Source organism: Festucalex cinctus, chromosome 4, assembly GCF_051991245.1.
Source record: "Festucalex cinctus isolate MCC-2025b chromosome 4, RoL_Fcin_1.0, whole genome shotgun sequence".
In the NCBI taxonomy this organism is placed as follows: Eukaryota; Metazoa; Chordata; class Actinopteri; order Syngnathiformes; family Syngnathidae; genus Festucalex; species Festucalex cinctus.
The window spans coordinates 15,745,530-15,766,979 of NC_135414.1; the positions used below are offsets into that span (position 1 = coordinate 15,745,530).

General features: G+C 39.8%; 3 protein-coding genes and 2 non-coding genes across 14 annotated transcripts; 4 read left to right on the forward strand and 1 right to left on the reverse strand.

Annotated features, from left to right (window-relative positions):
* The first annotated feature begins 2,171 nt into the window (after positions 1–2,171).
* On the forward strand, positions 2,172–4,690 carry rpl12 (ribosomal protein L12). 2 transcript variants are annotated; one of them, XM_077519237.1, is made up of 6 exons: positions 2,172–2,345; positions 3,079–3,152; positions 3,397–3,495; positions 3,646–3,727; positions 3,922–4,008; positions 4,553–4,690. In XM_077519237.1, exons 1-6 carry the CDS (start codon positions 2,309–2,311, stop codon positions 4,669–4,671), a joined length of 498 nt encoding a protein of 165 aa, XP_077375363.1. In that variant the 5' UTR covers positions 2,172–2,308; the 3' UTR covers positions 4,672–4,690. The 2 variants fall into 2 exon arrangements, with proteins under 2 accessions (XP_077375363.1, XP_077375364.1); XM_077519238.1 differs by having other exon boundaries at positions 2,192–2,443.
* LOC144018233 (small nucleolar RNA SNORA65) lies at positions 3,194–3,316 on the forward strand. The gene has a single exon (XR_013283373.1). It is a non-coding gene; the product is annotated as a small nucleolar RNA SNORA65 (small nucleolar RNA).
* LOC144018232 (small nucleolar RNA SNORA65) lies at positions 4,298–4,424 on the forward strand. Its single transcript, XR_013283372.1, has one exon. It is a non-coding gene; the product is annotated as a small nucleolar RNA SNORA65 (small nucleolar RNA).
* pole3 (polymerase (DNA directed), epsilon 3 (p17 subunit)) lies at positions 4,679–9,110 on the reverse strand. The gene is made up of 4 exons (XM_077519239.1): positions 8,736–9,110; positions 7,406–7,491; positions 6,889–7,007; positions 4,679–6,680 (listed from the first exon to the last, which is right to left on the reverse strand). The coding sequence occupies exons 1-4, from the start codon at positions 8,799–8,801 to the stop codon at positions 6,505–6,507; spliced, it is 447 nt and encodes a 148-aa protein (XP_077375365.1). The 5' UTR covers positions 8,802–9,110; the 3' UTR covers positions 4,679–6,504.
* A 15-nt stretch (positions 9,111–9,125) lies between these two features.
* Positions 9,126–20,263, forward strand: kmt5b (lysine methyltransferase 5B). 9 transcript variants are annotated; one of them, XM_077519232.1, is made up of 11 exons: positions 9,133–9,287; positions 9,387–9,435; positions 15,390–15,645; positions 15,742–15,889; positions 16,001–16,166; positions 16,254–16,363; positions 16,455–16,621; positions 17,706–17,725; positions 17,853–17,989; positions 18,277–18,476; positions 18,666–20,263. In XM_077519232.1, exons 3-11 carry the CDS (start codon positions 15,477–15,479, stop codon positions 20,150–20,152), a joined length of 2,604 nt encoding a protein of 867 aa, XP_077375358.1. In that variant the 5' UTR covers positions 9,133–9,287; positions 9,387–9,435; positions 15,390–15,476; the 3' UTR covers positions 20,153–20,263. The 9 variants fall into 9 exon arrangements, with proteins under 9 accessions (XP_077375357.1, XP_077375358.1, XP_077375362.1 ...); XM_077519228.1 differs by lacking the exons at positions 9,133–9,287; positions 9,387–9,435 and adding exons at positions 13,400–13,682; positions 14,988–15,076; XM_077519231.1 differs by having other exon boundaries at positions 9,126–9,435.
* The last annotated feature ends 1,187 nt before the right edge of the window (positions 20,264–21,450 follow it).

A 21,450-nucleotide genomic window follows, 5' to 3' on the forward strand; every position in this document is an offset into this window, starting at 1 on the left:
ACAGAGATAAAAATGTTAAACTACTGTTTGGACTCAAAATAAAAGAATAAATGTGGAGAAGCCTGAAGCATCCAGACTGATGAGCTGCATCTGTTATGTGGGAGAGAAATACAGCACAATCTGTGTCAGCTACGTACAGCTGAGGAACAGCTACGATAATTACATTTTTCACATTCAAGTTAATCCATTTAAGGTTATCCTGAAAACAAAGAAAATACACAAACGTCTATCAAACCTGCTCCACTACTGTAGGCAATAATCGTAGATGTGTGCTTGTGTATGTGCACACATAAGAGAGCTATTATTAATCAGAGCTTAAAAATACGTGATACCAGGCTTATGCAAATGTGACATTTCCCATCAATATCTTTGAAAATAGACATGAAATATTGTTTTTACAACACTGTGATGTGATGTGAATTTCTGACCACTGATTTTCATGGTGCATATTAAAAAGCTCCACAGTGATGATCTCTGCTTCTCACCCACTTACTTCCTCTTGTGTTCTGTTTCTATTCCTGTGGAGCAGCACTGAGTCAAAGACATATTCAAGAATGAAAGCACCTTTTTTTTCTGCATATCATTCTACACAAGTATGACGACCGAGTGCAGCTCCATGCAGTTTTGAACACTGCAATCCCAATTCTGCGTTGCGCTTCCACGGGGACACTTGATGAGCAAGAGGCCCATTATCCTGCTACAGAGGATGTTCAGCCATTTAGCGCACGCGCCTGCACGCACGCACGTGCACACACGCACGCAGGCACATGTGCATAATACTGTGAATACCTGTGGTAAAACCTCCAAACAGTTATTAGTCTTTTACCTTCAGTAATCTGTCTGATGTCAGTTGCATAAAAAATATTTCTTATAGTCTGTACGCAACAAAATCGCCAGATAGATTTAACACTCTCAGTGTTAATCTAACACTAGAAAAGTGTTTACATGTGTCCACACCAATAAGTAAATCTGACACTTTTCAAAGTGTTACTTTTTTTCACACTTAACCAGTTTTACTCCAACAATGTATAGTGTTAAAAAATTGACATGGGTAAACACTCTGTAGTGTTGAAAGTACTCTACACTCGTGTCAGTGTTATACATTTAATTCTGTCAAGCTACACTGAACTCTGGTGTGTAAACACTTGTTTATTGTGTGTGGATTGCATTAGTGTCAGTGTTAAAACTTTAACTCAAACTACACTTTACTCTGGTAAATGGTACTTCATTTATATTGCACTTTTCCTCCTTGCAAGGCCCTCAAAGTGCTTTACAGTTTGACTACTGATGTCACGGCATCAGGAGCAACATGTATCCATCCATCCATTTTCTTGACCGCTTATTCCTCACAAGGGTCGTGGGGGGCGCTGGAGCCTATCTCAGCTGGCTCTGGGCAGTAGGCGGGGGACACCCTGGACTGTTTGCCAGCCAATCGCAGGGCACACAGAGACAAACAACCATCCACACTTACAAGCACACCTCGGGACAAATCGGAGTGCCCAATTAACCTGCAATGCATGTCTTTGGAATGTGGGAGGAGACCGGAGTTCCCAGAGAAGACCCACGCAGGCACGAGGAGAACATGCAAACTCCACCCAGGAAGGTCCGAGCCTGGACTCGAACCCGAGTCCTCAGAACTGGGAAGCGGACGTGCTAACCAGTCAGCTACCGCGCCGCCCTCCTCAACATTTATAATTTGTAAATTAAAAATTACATTACTATCTTTGATTATTGAATTTTGAAAGTTTGTGTGCTGCCTTGTGCCTACCTTTGTGTTTACGGGTTTTTGAGGGGCATTACTTTGTGCACTTTGGAGAAAGGCACTTTATGAAGATCAGACCTTTGACTTGCATTAGTTTAGTGGGCAAAGGCGACACATTCAATATGGCAGACGCGGTTACGTATCTCAAGCAACTGGCCAAACCGCTCAAGGCGGGGTCATGGTGTGCCCGTGTACATGTGTTGCACAGGGCGCATATCATGTATTTCCCAGAAAAGAAAAATGGGCCGTTTGAAATTGTTAAGAATCGTACACTTTTTTTTTTATATATACATTTTATATTGTCAATTTGTCACTCATTCATTTCGATCCGCAGCAAACCAACGTCCAAGAGCTTTGTTGCTCCGCCTACACGCGACTGACGCCACGTCTCGCGACATTTGGTGCACTCATATAAGGCGATCGCCCCCTTGCTTTCCCTTTTTCTCTCTTTCACGGTGAAGGTGCAACAGTAATCGGTCGTCCCGAACCGGGTTCATCCGACACCCTCACCAATCAAGCTGAACTGAGCTCACCCTCGACATCAACATGCCTCCCAAATTCGACCCCGGCGAGATTAAAGTTGGTACGTTTATCCTGCCAAACGGTACTTAAAGCAGACACAATGTGACAACCAAGATGGAGTCGCATTCTTGTCGACCTCCCCACGCCGCTTTTACAATGGTAATATTGTGACTCGAGCTGTCACAGATATCGGTGTACTTGTAGACTATTTTATTTTGTGATTTTAGTTGCGTTTACATGTTATACGTTGTGACCCAACCGAAGCGCCACTCGTGTTTAGCCACGTGGGCTAAACTGGTAGCGGCTAACTGTTAGCTGCTTTGCTATAATGGCGACGCAATGACGCCACATTTGCTCGTCTATTTTATGGCATGTTTGGTTGTTTGGATGTGTTTTTTGTTTTTTTTGTTTTTTAACTGTCCCAAGTTCTGATAAATTTACGCTTTACAGTTGTAAGGACTTCTAAGCGAAAATTCAAACGGTTAACTCAGAATAAGTTTCTGTTTAAGATTATGTGCGTTGTAATCTTTTCAAGGCAGGAGGCTTTTTAGCACAGATATGACACCATTTGTGACAATTTTTATTCACTTAAATGAACGCCACACAGTTAAGCCATGTGATTATATTTTAAATTGTGAAGTAATAAATGTGTAAATACAAACTGAAAGATAACTCTTGCCTTACTAAAGATTTAGACTTTTGCCTGGCTAGCCTGTTAAGTCAATAGTCTAATTTGCACTAAGATTATCATTTGTAAAATTTGTTTATATTCCCAATGTTGATTTGTCTTGCAGTGTACATGAGGTGCACAGGAGGTGAGGTTGGCGCCACATCAGCCTTGGCCCCCAAGATTGGGCCCTTGGGTCTGGTGAGTATTTTACAAGGGTTTACACAAAAACCAAGCGGCCTCCCGCCACTATGCCGGTCAGAGTGACTTGGTGTAATCCAGTGGAAGCCTAGAGTGACCCGACTTTAGGAAACAGAGCTGCCCAAACTAATGGTCAACCCTGTGCCGAAAAGTCTGGAACACTTCATCTGAAAAGCCCCATTGCTGAGATCGGATTGGTTATTTGTTTCCATTGGAGAAATTGAGCCCTTTTCTTCTCTTGCAGTCCCCCAAGAAAGTTGGTGATGACATTGCCAAAGCCACCGGTGACTGGAAGGGTCTGAGGATCACCGTGAAGCTGACTATCCAGAACAGACAGGCAGCGGTACAGACATAATCTATTGTGTTTTGGGGGTTTTTAATTGGGGACTCTCTTGGCTCCCACTCTTGTTTCAGTTGATCATGACGTAACATCCTATTATATCGGGAGGGTTCAAGTGGAACTGAGACCATGGTCTTAATCCTGTCTTTCTAGATTGAGGTGGTTCCTTCTGCCTCTGCACTCATCATCAAAGCTCTGAAGGAGCCCCCTCGTGACAGGAAGAAGGTCAAGAACAGTAAGTGACTTCTGTTCACCCTACACTACAGGGATACTAATGACTGTTACTGACACCATTTTGGAGATGGATACCACACTAGAGATGTACTTAATAGTGAAGTAGCCAACTAAATAGTGGAGGGGGGAGTTTTATGCAATTTTCATCCCTCCAATCATTATGTCCTCTTAATTTTTTTATTTTTTATTTCCCAGTCAAGCACAGTGGAAGTGTGACCTTCGATGACATTGTGGGTGTTGCTCGGGTCATGCGTCATCGTTCCATTGCAAGGGAGCTGTCAGGTAAGAGTCACATTTGGCTAGGCTGTGTGAGTGTACAGTATACTAGTGCTGCCTTCCAGAAATGTAGCAGTTTAAGCTTTCTGACCAGGGAAAGTGCACTGGAACGCCCCTCAAACAAGTTGTGAAGTCAGAGAAAAAATCTCTGCCATCTGCCACTATCTCCCTGCATTATATTATTCTGCGAAATGTATTATGTATGTTTGCTTTTAACACCTTCAATTTGCAAATGGTACAATCAGTAGAATATGTCACACTTATAGGCCCTGTATCACTATTGGTTATTTAGCCTCCCGCCACTATGCCTGTCTGTCAGAGTGACTGAGTATAATCCAGTGGGGGCTCAGATTGACCCGGCTTTAGGAAACAGAGTTGTCCAATCTAATGGACAACTCTGTGCCGAAAAGTCTGGAACACTGTTTATCCTATTTATTTATGTTCCTCTCAACACCAAAGTTATCTGGGTTCATAGAACTGTGATGTGGTGACTGCTTGGTTTTTTTTTTTGTTTTTTTTTTTTCTGTTAAATGGATTTGTTGTTTGTCAGGAACCATCAAGGAGATTCTGGGTACCGCTCAGTCTGTTGGCTGCACCATCGATGGTCGTCCTCCTCATGATGTCATTGAGGACATCAACAGTGGCAAAATTGAGTGCCCATCTGAGTAATAAAATGTTACAAATGGAATCACTTTAGCTTTATTTTTGCACTTTCACAATTGTCCAGTCTCATTGAAACTATTTCACTTTTGTTTTACATTTAACACATGTTGACAGAACTTTTTGAACACATTACATGTGAACTAACCTGTAAATTGGCACAGTTTTAAAAAGAATCTAGGGAAGGGCGTGGGTTGCTGCAGCCTTGCAAGAACAATTGCAATTTCAGTGAGGACAGGTGTTCTAGACGGCAAATTGCATATAATTTGGACAGCAGCAATGATGGGCTGTACTCCTCCCTACTGCACAGGCATGGTCCTGAATTATTTTTTTCTCCTCCCTGTCCTGGGCTGGAAAGTCTTAAATTATTTTACAATAGCAAATGAAGTGTTTGAGGGTTTCAAATAGGGCTACAGATTCCTGACGGGACGATGGATCCCCCTTACCCCCATGCGGCCACATTCCTGTTCAGTTCGGTGCGATGTCATTTTACTAGGTTGACATGAAGCTACTCTCCTGTTGTGCAAATGACTCTTGTGGCAGCAGACCTAAACTTTGACAATTGCCTTGTTTCTATGCAAATAAGATGGCAAGGCTCCTACAAGTTGCAAAAGGCCATATGGAGCTTTTCCTTTTCATGATTCAGTGCATTTATCACTTCAGACGTTTCACTGGCTTTTTTTTTTCTTTACACAAAATTCGACTTTTCAACTGCGAAGGAACGAGCGGTTAGTTACATTTTGATGCCTGCACACTGCCACCTATTGGTGACAGGTTATGACCTATTTGCGTGAAGCTTGCACGCGAGATACCATAAATTCCAGTTCGTTTGTCTAGTTTGAGTGCTCTGAGCTCCACTACAACACTATGCTGGCCCCACTGGGTCCCTGCCACGTGGATGGGAGTGGAGCCATGCTCGGAATGGTACAAACAACCTGGAACTGTCATACTGTTAATTTCTTCCCATGCCCTTCCAGTTTCAACCAGCTGTGTTCAGTGTACGCTTTTTCTGACATTTTTGTCCATGAAATATGCTGTAATGTAAAATCTGTACTTCAACTAAACAAGGTCAGGAAACGCCAACCAACAAGGCTTTCTTGAAACAAACCATAAAACTCGTATACTACTACACATTTGGAGTTAAGTAAAAATATTTATTGAAAATTTCATTTGTTCATGAAAATTATACCAAATGTTTTTATTTTAAGAACAGGTCACCAGTGCAGCCCAATGCAGTTTGAAAAATTTCCTTTTGTAAATGTATGGTTTTATTTGTAACTAATGCACCCCATGATGCACGGTATCTCTGACATTGACATGTCAAATTTTCAGCAGAAATTAAGACCTTGCTATAAACAAAATCTCTTAACTGTCATTAAACAGACAATAAATGCACAACTCTGTTCCCTTGCTCATCATCTGTATCAATAGAATCAACTTCACTTTTTTTTTTTTTTAACTGTCCCTGTGCAGCTCACATCAATTGTACAGTAGATTTGACTATAAAAGTATATAGCCATGTGTTTTTTATCTGCAAGACGGAGAATATTGAACCGCCTTTGTCAAGTTTGTTGATCCAAGATGTATATTAACAAGTAAAAAGGTCAATACCAGCTAGTCGGGGTGTGTTCCATTTTGTCACATGCCCAAAAACGGCAACATGGAGGACAGAGACTCAAAAGTATCTTGTGCTTTCTTTTTAACATTTGGACTTCAGAAGATAGGAGTCAAAAAGAAACAAACCCCTTCAACAAACCAACCACTTTCTACTGAGATCACCTCATAGCGGCTGACAGTGCATTTTATCATTTAAACAGCGCTTCGGACAGTGGGAAATGATTCTCAGTTTTCCACCTCCTCTTCCTCCACCTCGTTCTCTGCTTCAGGTTCTTCCTCCATGTGTTCCTCCTCCTCTTCCTCCTCTCGGCTCTTATCATTTTCAGAGTCTGTCTTCTTTTCTTTATCTTTGCGCTTCTGCTCGGACACCTCTTTCTTTCCCTTTTGGCCCTTCTTATACACTGTTAATGGACACAAACGGCATCAAATGACAATGGCATTAAATTCCACAAGTATCGATATATATATTTTCACCTTGTACAAATTATACAAACTATGCTGATACCACAAGCTTGACTCTGGATTTAACGAGGTTTAAAGAACAATGCTTGTCTTGCAAAACAATGTCAGATATTTGAATGATTTATTATCCACAAAATAGTTACTGACCTTCCAAAGCTTCTCGGAGAGGCTCCATAAACCTCTCAAACTCCATTTCCTCCATTGCAGCTAATACGTCACCTGCATTTAGAGTTTTTCGCTTGGCTTTCATGGCAAAGTTGTTTGCACTGTAACATAAAAAAAAAAACCAACAAAGAAAATAAAGACCATTTTTTAACACAAGTGGATGTAAATATCTTGTGGTCGTAGAGCACATCTTGGGGTCATCAGCCCCTTTTGATGATGAAAGAGATTCAGTTTGCAATGTGAGCAAACAATCAAAAAGAGCTTGTGGAACAGGATGTCTATTGACCAGTCTCATAATGAAGACGATGGTTGTCATGGTAAATGGCAGTGATGTTATTCTCCTCAGCCATAAAAAAAAAAAAAAAAAGATTTTGAAGCTGCTGTTTTAAATGTAAAATAAATTCAATGTAAATTCAAGCAAAATGGAAAGTTGCTGTTTGCACACTTGACATTAACTGGAATCTAACAAAATTTTGTGAACGATTGTCTGTCCTCTTACCAAGATGTTGTATACAACACAAACACACTGGCAGCTTGTGATATTGCTCTCCGTGCTTCTTTTGACACATTCACCCCATCTGGGAGCTGTTGAAAACAAACGGTGCGGGGGAGTTATCTCAAAGCAACAAACATGTTCAGGACTACACAAGCTGGCATATAATATTTATTTACACAAGGACCACAGCGTCTTCCTGCAAAAAGAACAGTGGCAGTAGGTCAGAAGTTGTCAGAATGGCCATTTGTGTTCTCGAGTTCAACGTAGATGAGGACAGATAATTTTAAAATTCTGTTCTTATGAATAATTTGGAGAGACAGAATTACGCTAGATTTTCTTTTTTTGTCCATTTCTGGACATCTCCCAAGCCTTGTGAAAATAAGACAAGATAAAAATATATAAAAGAAAATGTCAATGCTTTAAACAAGTCAACTTTATTCATATAACGCTTTCAAACAGCCTGAGCTGTCACAGAGAACTTTACAGAAAGGCAATAACAGTAAGAATGGTTTTATTATTGGCATATAACCATAACACACAATAACCACATCTACCTTATGATTTCTAACAGAAAGATAAAAAAAAAAAAAAAGTCCCACAAACTGACGTATTTCCGTTGCGTTAAAATTATGCGACAGCAATGACATAACTAATGCCAATAAGTATTTGAAACCAAATCAGTAATATTTTGTCATTTGGCTGTACTTTAAAATGCACTTTAAAACAGAAAAAAAATCCCTCTAAGCAGTTGGGATACGGTCATTATGTCCAAAATAGTGTCCATATTTGGAGCAAGACTCACTCAAAGTTTTAGGACAAAATTTGATGCATTAAAATTTATAATGCCTACAATGCGCGCTCAACAACTATAACTAACAAAATCATACAGATTTATTATTTCTTATAGTAAGTGACATTTTCTTGTTTACTGTTACGTGTATTTAGTTTGGCGTTAATTTAAAACGATATTAAACTTAGTGTTTATTTATTGTTTATTTTAGTGGTTATTTTATTTATTCGTCAAGTTTTGTCGGTGATGTAGTTGTTTTTTGTTTTGTTTTGGTTTGTTTGTTTTTACGGGCGTAAAAACCTTGGCACAACACCGGCAACTCGCCGCCTAGCGTTAATTAGCCGTGAATTGAGCAAGAACAATTACAAACGCACCGACGTACTGTAAATTGCATTACTTTACATGAAAAGCAAGTACTGTTACTAAAACTACAAGAAGACACTTCACTTTTCGATTACTTGGAAAAAGTGCATACACTCAAGGAGAGACATTAATGAATTTGTTCGAAATGTAAGTGGACTACTGAAATGTTTTTGTACTCACCGCCTCCTTGATGATCCGAGTGATGACCGCGTTGGGAAGGTTGAGATCTTCTGGCCTTTCTGCCATTTCGCTCACTTCAAGACAGTATTCACAACCGTCCCAAAAACTCCGTTGAGAGCTTCGCTGACAATTACTTGCTAACACGCGGTCAGAAGCCGCTCAACTAGCTTAAAAGCTGTTAGCACGAATACTTTAAAAGCGATGTTTATAATACTTAGAAAACGACCGCGTGAGGGAATTATGTTCGTTTGGACAGCCAGGTTGAAAAACTTGATCTTCCGAAGCGATTTGTTTTTGGGACGTTTCCCGCGAACCGCCCCGTGTAGTTCAACTTTGAACTCTGGCGCATGCGTGACGTGTGGTTCGGTGCATGACGTCATGACGTACACAATGCCATAATGGCTGCTCTTCACTTTTATATCTTGCAGCACGACTAGCGTCAATCTATTTGGTCTCTTTGGTCATTTCATTAGTATGGAACTGTTTTATGCATTTACACAAGGAAGGAGGGGTTCATGTTCATTATGGAGCCAAAGAAAAACAATTACTGAGGTGCAGGGTAATGTAATGTAATTAATTGCAATAAAACAGCAAGCAAAACCATGAAGTTTTGAACAGACGCTGTTTTTTGTTGTTGTTTTTTTCCCCTAGGAATGTTGCTTGAAGTCACGTGATCGCTGAAGAAGGTGCTCGCATACTCGTGAGTCGTGATGGATGACTGTTCAAAACACTGCAATGGCCGATTTTCAGTTCAGTTCACACCTTTCTCTCAGGCATTTAAGGCATTATACTAGTTTCCATGGCAGCTGGCTTCATTACTAATGGAGCAGCATGATGCAGCCCACACAGTGTAACCACTCAGTTGCAGAGACCATAGGGCGAGTTTCTACACCCACCTGGTTCAAGTTGCTGTATCTTTCTGGGCTGTGCTCCAGTACACTAACGCTGACTTGAATCACAATCACAAATCATATCTGTAGTTGGGTATGTGAAATGATAAAAATTCCATTACATGAAGTCTGTAGATTACACAGTACCTAATAAATAGAACTGTTTTGTCAGTTTTAATGTGAGCACGAGCGACATGTAACCAAAGGCAGCTTGGAAGAGAATGCACAGTGTTGAGTGCACCCTTGAAGGTCATAGTGGCAATGATCTGAGATTTCCATCGCTCCACCAACTAGTCACAGTTTCTTAAAACCATCAGGGATATACTGGCTTAAAGTAAAAATAAATAAACTGTAGTACGTTTTCAAAATATAACCAGCTGCACAACTGTCAGGCCACCTTTGTACAACCCACTGCTGCCATTGTTTATACTGTATTTATTTACAGAATCAGGTCACAATAGAAAACAAGAACATAAAATACAAACATAAGGGCTGGTCCAATTTTAGCATTTAAAGGTTAATGCTGATTGGAGGTCTTAAAGATAACTGCAAATCACACAGATTTTCATAATGCATGCTGCATTTTTGACTACTCATTTGTCTGAATTGGTGTGATTATTACGTATGACTCCTGTTATTGATATACAATAAAACGTTATCTTAAAGGCAAATATCAAAAGAAAGGCAGACAAGTAATTTTATACTTATAGTAAGTGTACTTGCTCTGCCAACATGCTGGTAGTAAATTGTAAAATACAAGCACTTTTAAAAAGACACGTGTCATAATTTTCACTTTGACACAAGAAAGCATCTCGAGTTATGTTTGTGTTTCTTATCTATACTGAAAAAAAATATATATGAATGCTTTAGTTTTTGCTCACATTTTTTCTATATATATGCACAGTCCAGGTATTTCTAATTTCTGCAGCGATATAATTTTATGGCTTTTTAAGGGATACTTGACTCATTTAACCATTTTCGTCAATAACTTTGTCTATAATTAATTTGATAACTATTATTTTTCACGTACAATAAATACGTTTGAACACAAATTTGCCACTTGCTGTTGACTGAAAATGTCACATGACCAAACCCAGAAAGCAGGTGATTGGTCATTATCTGAGCTCTAAACACGTGTGATGTCATTTTCAGTCGACAGCCGGTGACAAAATGTGTTTTCAACAGTATTAGTTGTACATGAAAAATAATGAAGCTCTCAAATTAATTTGAGACAAAATACTTGTGTTCTATTGCTGAAAATGGCTAAATGATTCAAGTATCCTTTATCTATTTTTCTACACATAAGCAGCGTGGCGCCCTCTTGGTTAGCACATCTGCCTCACAGTTCTGAGTTGGAATCACATCTACACTGTGGAGGTAACATGTTTTCTCCCTGCTTGGGTCATTTTTCACTGCGTACTCTGACTTCCTCCCTCTCTCTACAAAAATGTACATTCAATTATTAAATATATAATAAATTATTGGAAGATCCAAACTTTTGTGAACATTAATATGTAGTCTAGAGTGTAATGTCGGCTTTAGGCTCCAGCTCACTTACGACTATTTTGAGGACAACTAGTATATTAAAAAACAATGATGGATTTCTATACATACAGTGAGCACATTACTCCACAGGCCACATTGAGGAGGGCTGATCCCCTAACACGAGCTCTGCACTGTTTTCATGCCCCTTTACTCTAAAGAGCTCTCACTGCATGCCTGTGTACATGTAATCTTGTTTTCCATGTGGTGTACACTGCAAAATACACCAGTGACAAAAAGATACGGCTTTTGCGTAAAGTTTCAGGATGAAGCTGAAATGCATTTCAACCTTCATACGTGAACTAATTTGACCTTCTCTCAACGTTTGAATAACCATGGCAAATGTCTCAGTATTTTTTGCATATATAACTTGCTCTTTGATAAAAAGGAGCTGAAACCAAAATTCACAACAGGGGCAGTTTGATCAATGATCCAACCAATAGATGTCCTGATTCAGTAATTGGTATTCACACGGTCCTCTTCAACATTCCGAGCTCTGGCTCATGACAGCTTTCTGCAAAACTTAATTCTGAAGTGACACCAAGTAGAACACATGTGTCAAGATCCGGTCCTCGAGGGCCTGAATCCTGCATGCTTTTGAGGTTTCTCCACTCCAACACACCTGATTCAATGATCAGGATCACTATCAGGCACCTGCAGAGCTTGCTGATAAGCTTAATTAAAAATGAATCAGCTGCGTTGAACGTGAGGAAACCTCAAAAACATGCAGGACTCAGGCCCTCAAGGACCGGACTTTGACATCACTGAAGTAGAAGATAAAAATATCCTGTCACCCAGTCCTAGTCATGTCTTTTTCAGAAGATGTCGCGAGGAGAACAGCTAATTTCAAGAAAAATAGGAGACTGAATGTTTTTTTGTTTTGTTTTTTTTGTTTTTGTTTGTTTTTTAGCATATGGGCACTGTTACATGTCTTGATTGACAGAGAAAGTTGCGGTCCTCATAAAAATAAAATTGTATTAAAAAATTAGACGTCAACTAGAAATGCTAGGAAGTATGCAAAGTACCTGGTAGATCAGAGAGAGGACCAGGTCACCAATCTTGTTCATGTTGTGAAGAACCATTATTGTTCTGAGCTGTTATTAATTATGATAGAGAATATTTGATTTCATGTTAAAAAGTACTGGAACACTGAACCTTTGTACATTTGCATTATATCGTTTAGACAGGGTCAAATTAAATTTACCTTTAAAGTTATGTTATATAACATCTTAGTTTAATCTGGAAAATTCCACTCCAAAGTCTGATATTCCTAACCTTTTGTAAGTAGTGACAGTAGAATTATTAAAATTAATTTCGCTTTGAAATTGTAATCCGTATGCATTTGAATGAATGGTTTATTTCATCTCCAGACACAACACAGAAAACACAAACCTCCTTTCAAACAAATCAATCAAAAAAAGGAATAGGCTGAAGCATCAGGCTTATTATTGTCTTCTATCCTATATAGTCTGCTTCCACTTTACAGTCCCATGAATCAGATAGAATTACAACAAAACAATATAAATAAATACTCACATTTTAATTCCTAAATGTTTTACATTTTATCAATGGTACTATTATTATAGACAGTATTTTACATTTTAAGTTTTAGTTAAATCCCAACAGAGTACACAGCTTCAATGCACCCATAAAGTCTATTTCATAAAGTTATACCCGAAACTGAAACATATTTTTATTTTATGTTCAGCCTCACTTTACATATTTCAAACACAAATCCTTTAGATTATAGTTTCCTTCTCTTTATATAAAGGAATTCTGAATAGAATATTCACTGCACACAAAAAAAGCATTTGTTTAAAAAAAAAAAGAAGAAGAAGAAGCAAAAAAGCAGTGTTTTCAAAAACACTATCCATACATTTTAAAGTCAATTCACATGCACAAATAAACATACACCCAGGTATATACAGTTTAGGTACACCTCGCCATTAGGTGGGCATAACAGACAGACTATATTGTAGGTAGGACGATGTAAAGAGTAATGAAAAGAAGACTGTCGGAAGTAGACGGATACAGATTGACAAGTTTGTCCGTCGTGGTTCTCTTCTGTATTTTTTAAAATCAGGTAGAACAGAACACACTGCCGTGTGTCTTTGGAACGCGTAAATAGGTTTGTTTATGCAGCAACACTTGTGTGTACATCCGATCATCGTGGCCTCAAAGACAAGATAAATGTGGTCGTCCTCATGTGACATGAATGTAAGAAATGCCGATTGTAACCTATAGTTCGATAGTGCTATGCAGTCACCTTTTGCCCCGCTAATCGTTTGGGTCCTGGACGGATGAGGACTGAGTATACATTGGAACTACTTTGTGTCGGTTAGCCGTGCTGCGCCTTTCTCTCCCACTCGCCCGTGCTAGTCCGCCATCTTGAATTTTAATGTTAATTTCATTTAAAAAAAAATGTGTTTCCTGTAATATTTACGGTGAAGTTTTAGATGTTTGTGAGTTTTGAGCGGGGTTGTTTCATTGCACGGTTATTTGACGAGACCACCCGGTGAGTAAAACGCAATTTATTCTGTTTCCGATTTCTTCATTCGGGGCATTTAACATACTATCGTGTGAAAATGTTTTATACTTAGAATAATATGAACTGGGTGTGAACATTACAAATAACCAACGATTGACGAATTACGTAGCGACTATAGACTGTATGTGGCATGCTTTAGACCCGAAAACGAGCTGATTGTTTGCTCCCAAATTAAACAAGCAAAGCTAGTGGTGTATATTAGCGACTGCTCACTGCTGCTGTTTAGTCACTTGTAGGTGGGCATTTTTCTCATTTAATATCATGTTTGTCGCCAACTAACGTCGCTTTCCTTCGCGGGGTAAAATAACTTACATGGCTGTAATGTGTTAATGGTAATAGTAGTGTGCTTTACCGACCGATTGCTATTGACAGTGTTAGCTTAGCAAGCTAAATGAGCACCCTGATGAACTTTAATGCTAGTCGTCTCAAGTGTTCGCTAACAAATATCTCGCTAGAAACGCTAATCATATGTTAGTTGAGTCGCCAAAGGACCCCCGTGGTCTGAAATATACTTGTCATTTTGTGTGTTGACTGATTTTCATGTAAATGTGGTTTTATTAGTTCGCTTTGGGTGTACTCTGTATTAATGGTGTACTCTGTATTAATGGTGGTTAAATCGCCATGAAATGTATCCTAATCAAGCATCGCAATGTCGGTTTCCTGCTTACGTCAAATGTTTGAGGCATCAAGCCAGCCTTGTGTAATTATTTAATTTTGTCATGACACTCCGCCGGCGTCTGCTCTAGATGCGAAACTAACCACCGCGGCGGAGCCTATCAGGCGTCATCCTGGTGGCTAGCTCCATGCTAACCTAGGCAATATGTGGAGTGGCACCTGTTAGCAAACAATGCAAGCTAATAGCCTAGATACAATATAGCATCCAAACGTTGTGATGGCCTTCCGGGTTTCCACCTCAGTCAACAATGTGCGTGCGTGCGTGCGTGCGAGCGCGTGGCTGATGTTAATGTAATGTAATGGACATTTTGCTTGTGTGTTGCTAATGAGTAGCGCACGTATTGTGTTTTGGTACAAGATCAACGGTCACTTAGATGCATGAATGTCTAATGTAAAAACCGCTTCTCATGCCACAATGATATAAATTCCACTATGCAACCATATATAGTCCATGCATTGCAGATTACCATTCAGCATCGATATAACCAAGTAGCCTACGTTACTGTTGCACTGGCAGCAAATCCGTGCATTATTTTAGGTTACCACTGAACAGCGCTACAGTGCCGTTTTTGAAAGCTTTTCTGTCGCTCTTTTCAGCCTGTACCCTGGCTCCCTGCGGAAGTTGGCACAAGCTTATCTTAGCTAAGCACTCCATCCCTGCAACAATTGCCCGTTAAGTTCACAAGGTCCAGAAGTTGTTTGTCTTAGATGTCATTATAAACATATTTATTTACTGCTTGATTGAGTGACTCTCAGAATTGAACAAATTCTAAATGTATGCATTTGTGTGTTGAGTGACTGCAAATTCTCTTGAGATTTGCTTGTGAACTACAAAATGTCCTCCGAACCTAGTGTGATAAATAGATGCATGTCATCATTTGTAATGGGTCAGTTTCTTAAACTTGGTGACACCAATTTATTTTCATTCACATTTTATTAATAATTGGTACAGAACAAAACTTAAAAATAAAAAAAATGTTTTTTGCTCTGTCTCTCCAGAATTCATATTCAAGACCACAGTCTTCCCCACTCGAGTGTTTCTTCATCTCATAGACTAAATGCAACTGGACCAGGGGGCTTGTGGGCATGAAGTGGCTATGCGAATCCAAGAACATGGTATTAAATGGCAGACGACATGGAAACAAGTTGACCAGCGAGCAGCCTATGAGCCAGAGCCAGTGTCGGTCTCAACATCCACAGCGGGTCTCCTTGCGCCACAGCAAAACCCACCCCAGAAACCGAAGATGTAGCCGTCGTGAGTTGAATGCATTTTTAGTTCTAAACGAGTATAGTTTAGTTAACGTTCCACATTCTGAATCTTATTTGTTTGTTTGTTTGTTTGTTTTGGCAGGGTTTCACGCAACCAGCCTGGAGGCCGAGAGGCGATATGTGCCCTCCTCCGGAATGACTGCTAAGGAACTCTGTGAGAATGATGATCTGACCACAAGTCTCATATTAGATCCTTACCTGGGCTTTCAGACACACAAAATGAACACCAGGTCAGCTATTGAAAGTTGGATTTTTGAACACCCCCTCCCCGCCCATCCCATAGGAATACAGTGTGCATCTCTCTTATAACTTTATTTTGTGTTGTTAATGTGGTCTTTCAGATTTCGGCCAGTCAAGGGAAGGCAGGAGGAGCTGAAGGAAATCATTGAACGCTTCAAAAAACACGATAACTTGGAGAAAGCATTCAGAGCATTGATATCAGGAGACTGGTCCCGAAATCTTTTTCATCATAAGACAAAATCTCAAGAAAAGCTATTTAAGCAACATGTAAGATGTTTTCTTGTGATCCACAGTCCACATCTAGTATCACAGTCGCTACAATCACTAGATGATTAATTGCTAGGCCTTCCACAGGTTTTTGTGTATTTGCGGGTGTTTGCCACTGACAGCGGCTTTGAGATTCTTCCATGTAATCGCTATTCGTCAGAGCAAAATGGAGCTAAAATTGTGGCAACTAAAGAATGGTAAGATCATGCCACTCAATGCACAAACACTTAATAACCTAACCTTGCAGTGCGGTGCTAGTAATACATTTTTGTGCCTGATGTTTTGCAGGAAAAGGAACGATAAGATTGAGTACTTGGTGGGATGTATTGCCGAGCTGTCGGAGAGCGAAGAAAACATGTTACTGCGGCATGGAGAGAATGACTTCAGTGTCATGTATTCAACGCGCAAGAACTGTGCACAGCTCTGGCTGGGGCCAGCCGCTTTTATTAACCATGGTATTTGTCCTTGATCACTATCACTATTATGTTTGAGGATTAGTGTAAAGACATGCCCATATTTTGTCAAATAACAGCTTTTTCATTTTAACATTAATCAACATCCAAATAAGTGGCTCCTTTTCTCCCCTTTGGAAAATAACATTGTATTGCCTTGGTTGATAGACGATATTGTTCACAAATTGATATTTAAAAAAAAAAGTTAAAGAGGAAGTCAACTCAAATATTTTCTTGACAATAATATGTTATATACATCCCCACTACTCTAAACACTGAATTCTGATTAATATTGTGTTTGTGGAATTTGACTATAGCAGGAAAAGCGCTTAGTAACTGTGATGTCATTTTCAGTCGACAGCAAGTGGCAAAATGACCCTGAGATGGGTAAAAACTGGATTTTGCTGCTTAATTCATATTCCACAAATACAATTTTAATCAGAATACTCTCTTTAGACTGGTGGGACTGCATAGAACATAATGTAAAGCAAATTTTGATGTACATTCTAACAAAAACATAAGCTACCGTGTTTGTAAACAGTCTTACAAGTGTCAGGAGTTTTACTGATTGCCACTCGGGTGTTGTTAACAAGTTGTTTGTACAAAGCTAAAATTCATCTTATGTTTTGGCAGTCAGCATTCCAGTCACCCGTCCTCATTTTTGTCCATGCATTGGATGTTCCTGGGAGCTATGCACATTCATTTTTGTATTTTTTATTTTTTATTTTAAGTCTGATTTAACTGAAAAACATAATTTATGTGTACATTACTAATCAAAAGTTTGGCCACACTTTGTCATCATATAGTATGAGAACTGTTAAGATATTCATATGTTACAGTTGTATGTCATCAATAAAATATTTAACATGAACTGTGTTCACGTAAATAAATGTCATAATAAATATGTGCCTGGTCCCGTCTGCCACTAGTAAAGTAAATAGGTGTAAAAATACACTTTACGTGCTATATGAAGAAATGTGTTAAGTTATAAAGCTATTTGGTGAATGTTTTTCCTTGTTTGTTCATGTCCACTTGCCAATAATATTCAGATGATTCATTTGTCTTTTTTTTTCTTCTGCTTTTTCAGATTGTCGTCCAAACTGCAAGGTGACTAACTCTTCAATAGTTACTCCTACTATTTTAATATTACTTTTTGAATTTGTAATCAATGAGGGATAAGGTTAGAAACAACACCATTCTCTACATTCATAACTTTTTTTTATTTCTTTGTTAGTTTGTGTCGACAGGGCGGGATACTGCCTGTGTGAAGGTGCTGAGGGATATTGAACCAGGCGAGGAAATCTCCTGTTACTATGGAGATGGATTTTTTGGGGAAAACAATGAATTTTGTGAATGCTACACTTGTGAACGGTAAATTTTTAAAATGTCTGTTTACTAACAATGTCACATTTAATGTACGAACTTGGTTTATCTGTTTTTGGTGTCAATAATGTCAGTGTCATGTAATAGTTAAACATCACACTTTTCTGAATGTTGCAACCAACATATCTTTGCACTTAGCCATAAAGCTTTGTAATTATGTTCATAAATCCCATTTACATTATAGAAATATAATTACTAAAGAGCGTAGACTTGATGAACTTTGAATTGTTACCTAGCGTTGCTTTGAATTTATGTTGCCTTTTTTTCTTGTGCAGACGTGGCACTGGCGCTTTCAAATCCAAAGCTGGACTGCCCGTCGAAGTTCCGGTGATCAACAGCAAATATGGGTTGCGGGAGACGGACAAACGTTTGAACCGTCTGAAGAAGTTAGGAGAAGGAAACCGGAGTTTGGACTCTCACTCTGTAGGCTCCCACACCGATGTAGACTCTCAGGAATCACCAAAAACACATCAATGTAAGGGTTCATGTAGTTTCTATGCCCCACTGAGACGGCAAAGAAATGTTCACTTCGCAGTACAATTTAATGAAATATATTCATAATATGTATTCCAATTGGAAAGGTGTAATCTATTTATAGAAGGTGGAGAATAATCTCACATTTTTTGGGCAATCTGCTGATATGTGTCATTTTGTCTTTGTATAGCTGCCAGAAAAAGATCATCTGGCCTCAAGTATAAAAACAGGACTCAAACAAGACAGACTTTGTCAAGAGCCCTCACTACCTCATGTTCAAAACAAGGACGTGTAAACAATAATAGGGTACCAAAGAGACTAAAATCCCAGTCAAAGCCTTCACTAAGTAAAGTCCAGTTGCGGAGTCGCAGAAGGGGTGCAGAGCCCAAGGCGTTGGCCAAAGGTGAGACTTGCCAGCTGGGTCTCAGGGACTCCAAGGTGTCGCTTTGTAAAGGCGTCTCCGTCAAGAAGAAGGATGGACAGGAGCTGGTCCAGCAGACGCTTGGCCAGCGGGGATGCTTAACACGCCACGCTGCAAAAGAAAATGTTAATCTTACGGTTGTGCAACATGGTAAGGGCTGCTTGTCTTCGACATACAGAACTCGCAGGTCTACCAGGACACTAGTCAAAGCCCAAGAAACAACAGGTGGGGTCAAGCTGGATTCCAGTGCTATGCACAACTTGAGCCCAGTCTCGGGTGCAGTGGTCATCAAATCTGAGCCATCGGACATGGAGGAGTACCTCCACCACGGGATCGGTCTGGAGCAGCCACAATTAGATTCCGGCTATGCCCAAAGGGGCTCATGCGCAAGACTGAAACGGCCACCGCGGCTCGGGACGGAGCGAACGATTAAATGCGAGGACTCGTACGGTGAGTCGTTTATGCCAATGGCATCCGGGCACCCCACCAACTACTCAGACTGCGGGAAGGTTCTGTTGAGCTTCTCTGACCGGCACAGGGACTACAACGGGCTTGCCAATGGCAGAAAATCACTCCGCAGGGACAAGGGTAAGAGTAGCTGTCGCTCACAGGACAAGGGCAAGAAGAAGCGCCGGATCACTCGTTATGATGCACAGTTGATCCTGGAGAACACGACAGGTCTCCCCAAACTGACGCTTCGCAGACGCAGAGACAGCAGTAGTAGCAAGACCAATGATCCGAGCGATGTCATCGGTTCTTCCAGTCTTTCTGCCTCATCGGTGAACTCTGCCTCTTCCAGCAAGATTAGCATCAAGTTCAGCAAGGACCACGACAAGGACAAAGGCAGCTCGTACATAGCTAAACTTAACAACGGTTTTGCTCCCGTGGTCCACAGTAACTCGACAAAGCTAAAGATACAGCTGAAGAGAGAGGACGACGCACGGAGAATATCCCAGAAGAAGGCGGATCAGGTGTCCTTTAACGGTGACATGGCTCAGAGTTTTGAGGCTAGAAGTGGTGGACATCGGACCCAAAAGATTATGGCAGATCCGTCATCTGAAGATGAAAATGATGCGGATGCTGATGATGACGATGATGATGACGATGATGACGACTACTTTGAGAATGAGTTTGAAGATGATTTCATTCCACTTCCTCCGGCAAAACGTCTGCGACTCATTGTGGGAAAAGACTCCATCGACATTGATATCTCCTCCAGGAGGAGAGAGGATCAGTCTCTGAGACTCAATACATAGCTTGTGGAGCTCATCACTCCTGCCCTGTAAATACAGAAAACAAGCTAATCATCTGTTGTGTTGATGTAAAATAAGTACAGTAATTTAAAAATAAAAATCTCAAAAAACTTGCATCTGAGCCAGTGTTCATAAAGATTCAGAAATGTGTTCTCAGAGTGCTCTTAGCTTTCCATAAAAACAGCAAACTGGGAGTCAATTTGTGATGAAAACTGATCTTGGTTGGAATGCTAATTGAGTGTGTCCCCCAAATAAACACCCCAAAAAGCAATTATAAATACTTGAGATAAAACACTTATGGGTGCTTAGCAAAGTCTTTATGCCACCTACTATAACAGAGAGAGAGAGAGAGAGACCATCACCTGGCATTATAGCGTGATTTAAATGCAGACTCTTTCAATAGCAGTCATCTCTTCAACTTTGAAAGATGCTTTAATTTAGACTCATAAGCAAATCTTACACACTCAAGAGGACAGGATTCATTATGAATACGGGCTCAGCACATTACTTAGGAGGGACTGGTAACCTAAAACAAATCTCTGCTCAATTTCAATTGCTTTCATCAATAGGTACCTGATGTGATTTTTTTTTTTTTTTTTATGTACTTTTTTATCCACCACTGGTTTGGTTTATGCCAACATTGTGTAGCTTACCACATGCAGCCATTCTTAGAATCAATTGTCATAGTTCTCACTTGGAATCTTGACTACAATGGCAATTACAATATGTTGTATGTATGTTGCATTATGTTGATCACCTGTTGCAAAGAAGTGGACTAGTTGGTTGAGCCTTCCAAACTATGTTGACTATTAACTGGACGATTAAAACAGCATAAAGGTCAGCCAAAGCACAATTCTAAACTAAAGTATGTTTATAAAATGCATGTACAATGGATGGGTATTCATGTTTCATAATTACAAAGTAGTATGATTTAGCAATGAAGGAAACAATACACAACACTTTATTTCTATACATGTCTGAAAGCATTTAAATTTTCAAATAACTTCAACATTCCAAGGAAATCACAATACACCATCACTAGCTAGCTTTTCTTAGAACAGCCCCATTGCTTCTCATGTGGTCCTTGGTGCATATCTTCATGGCTACAGCTATACAACCCCTAGCCAAAAGTATCGAATCACCAGTCTTGGACTGCACTCACTCAGACGTGTTGATCAAACTCAGATAAAAAGCATGAAACAGTCGTAAGGTCATTCCAAAGTGCAACAGTTTGGCTTTCAGAAACACTAAAAGAAATGAAGAAAAAACATTGCGCTGGTCAGTAAATGTTACTTTTATAG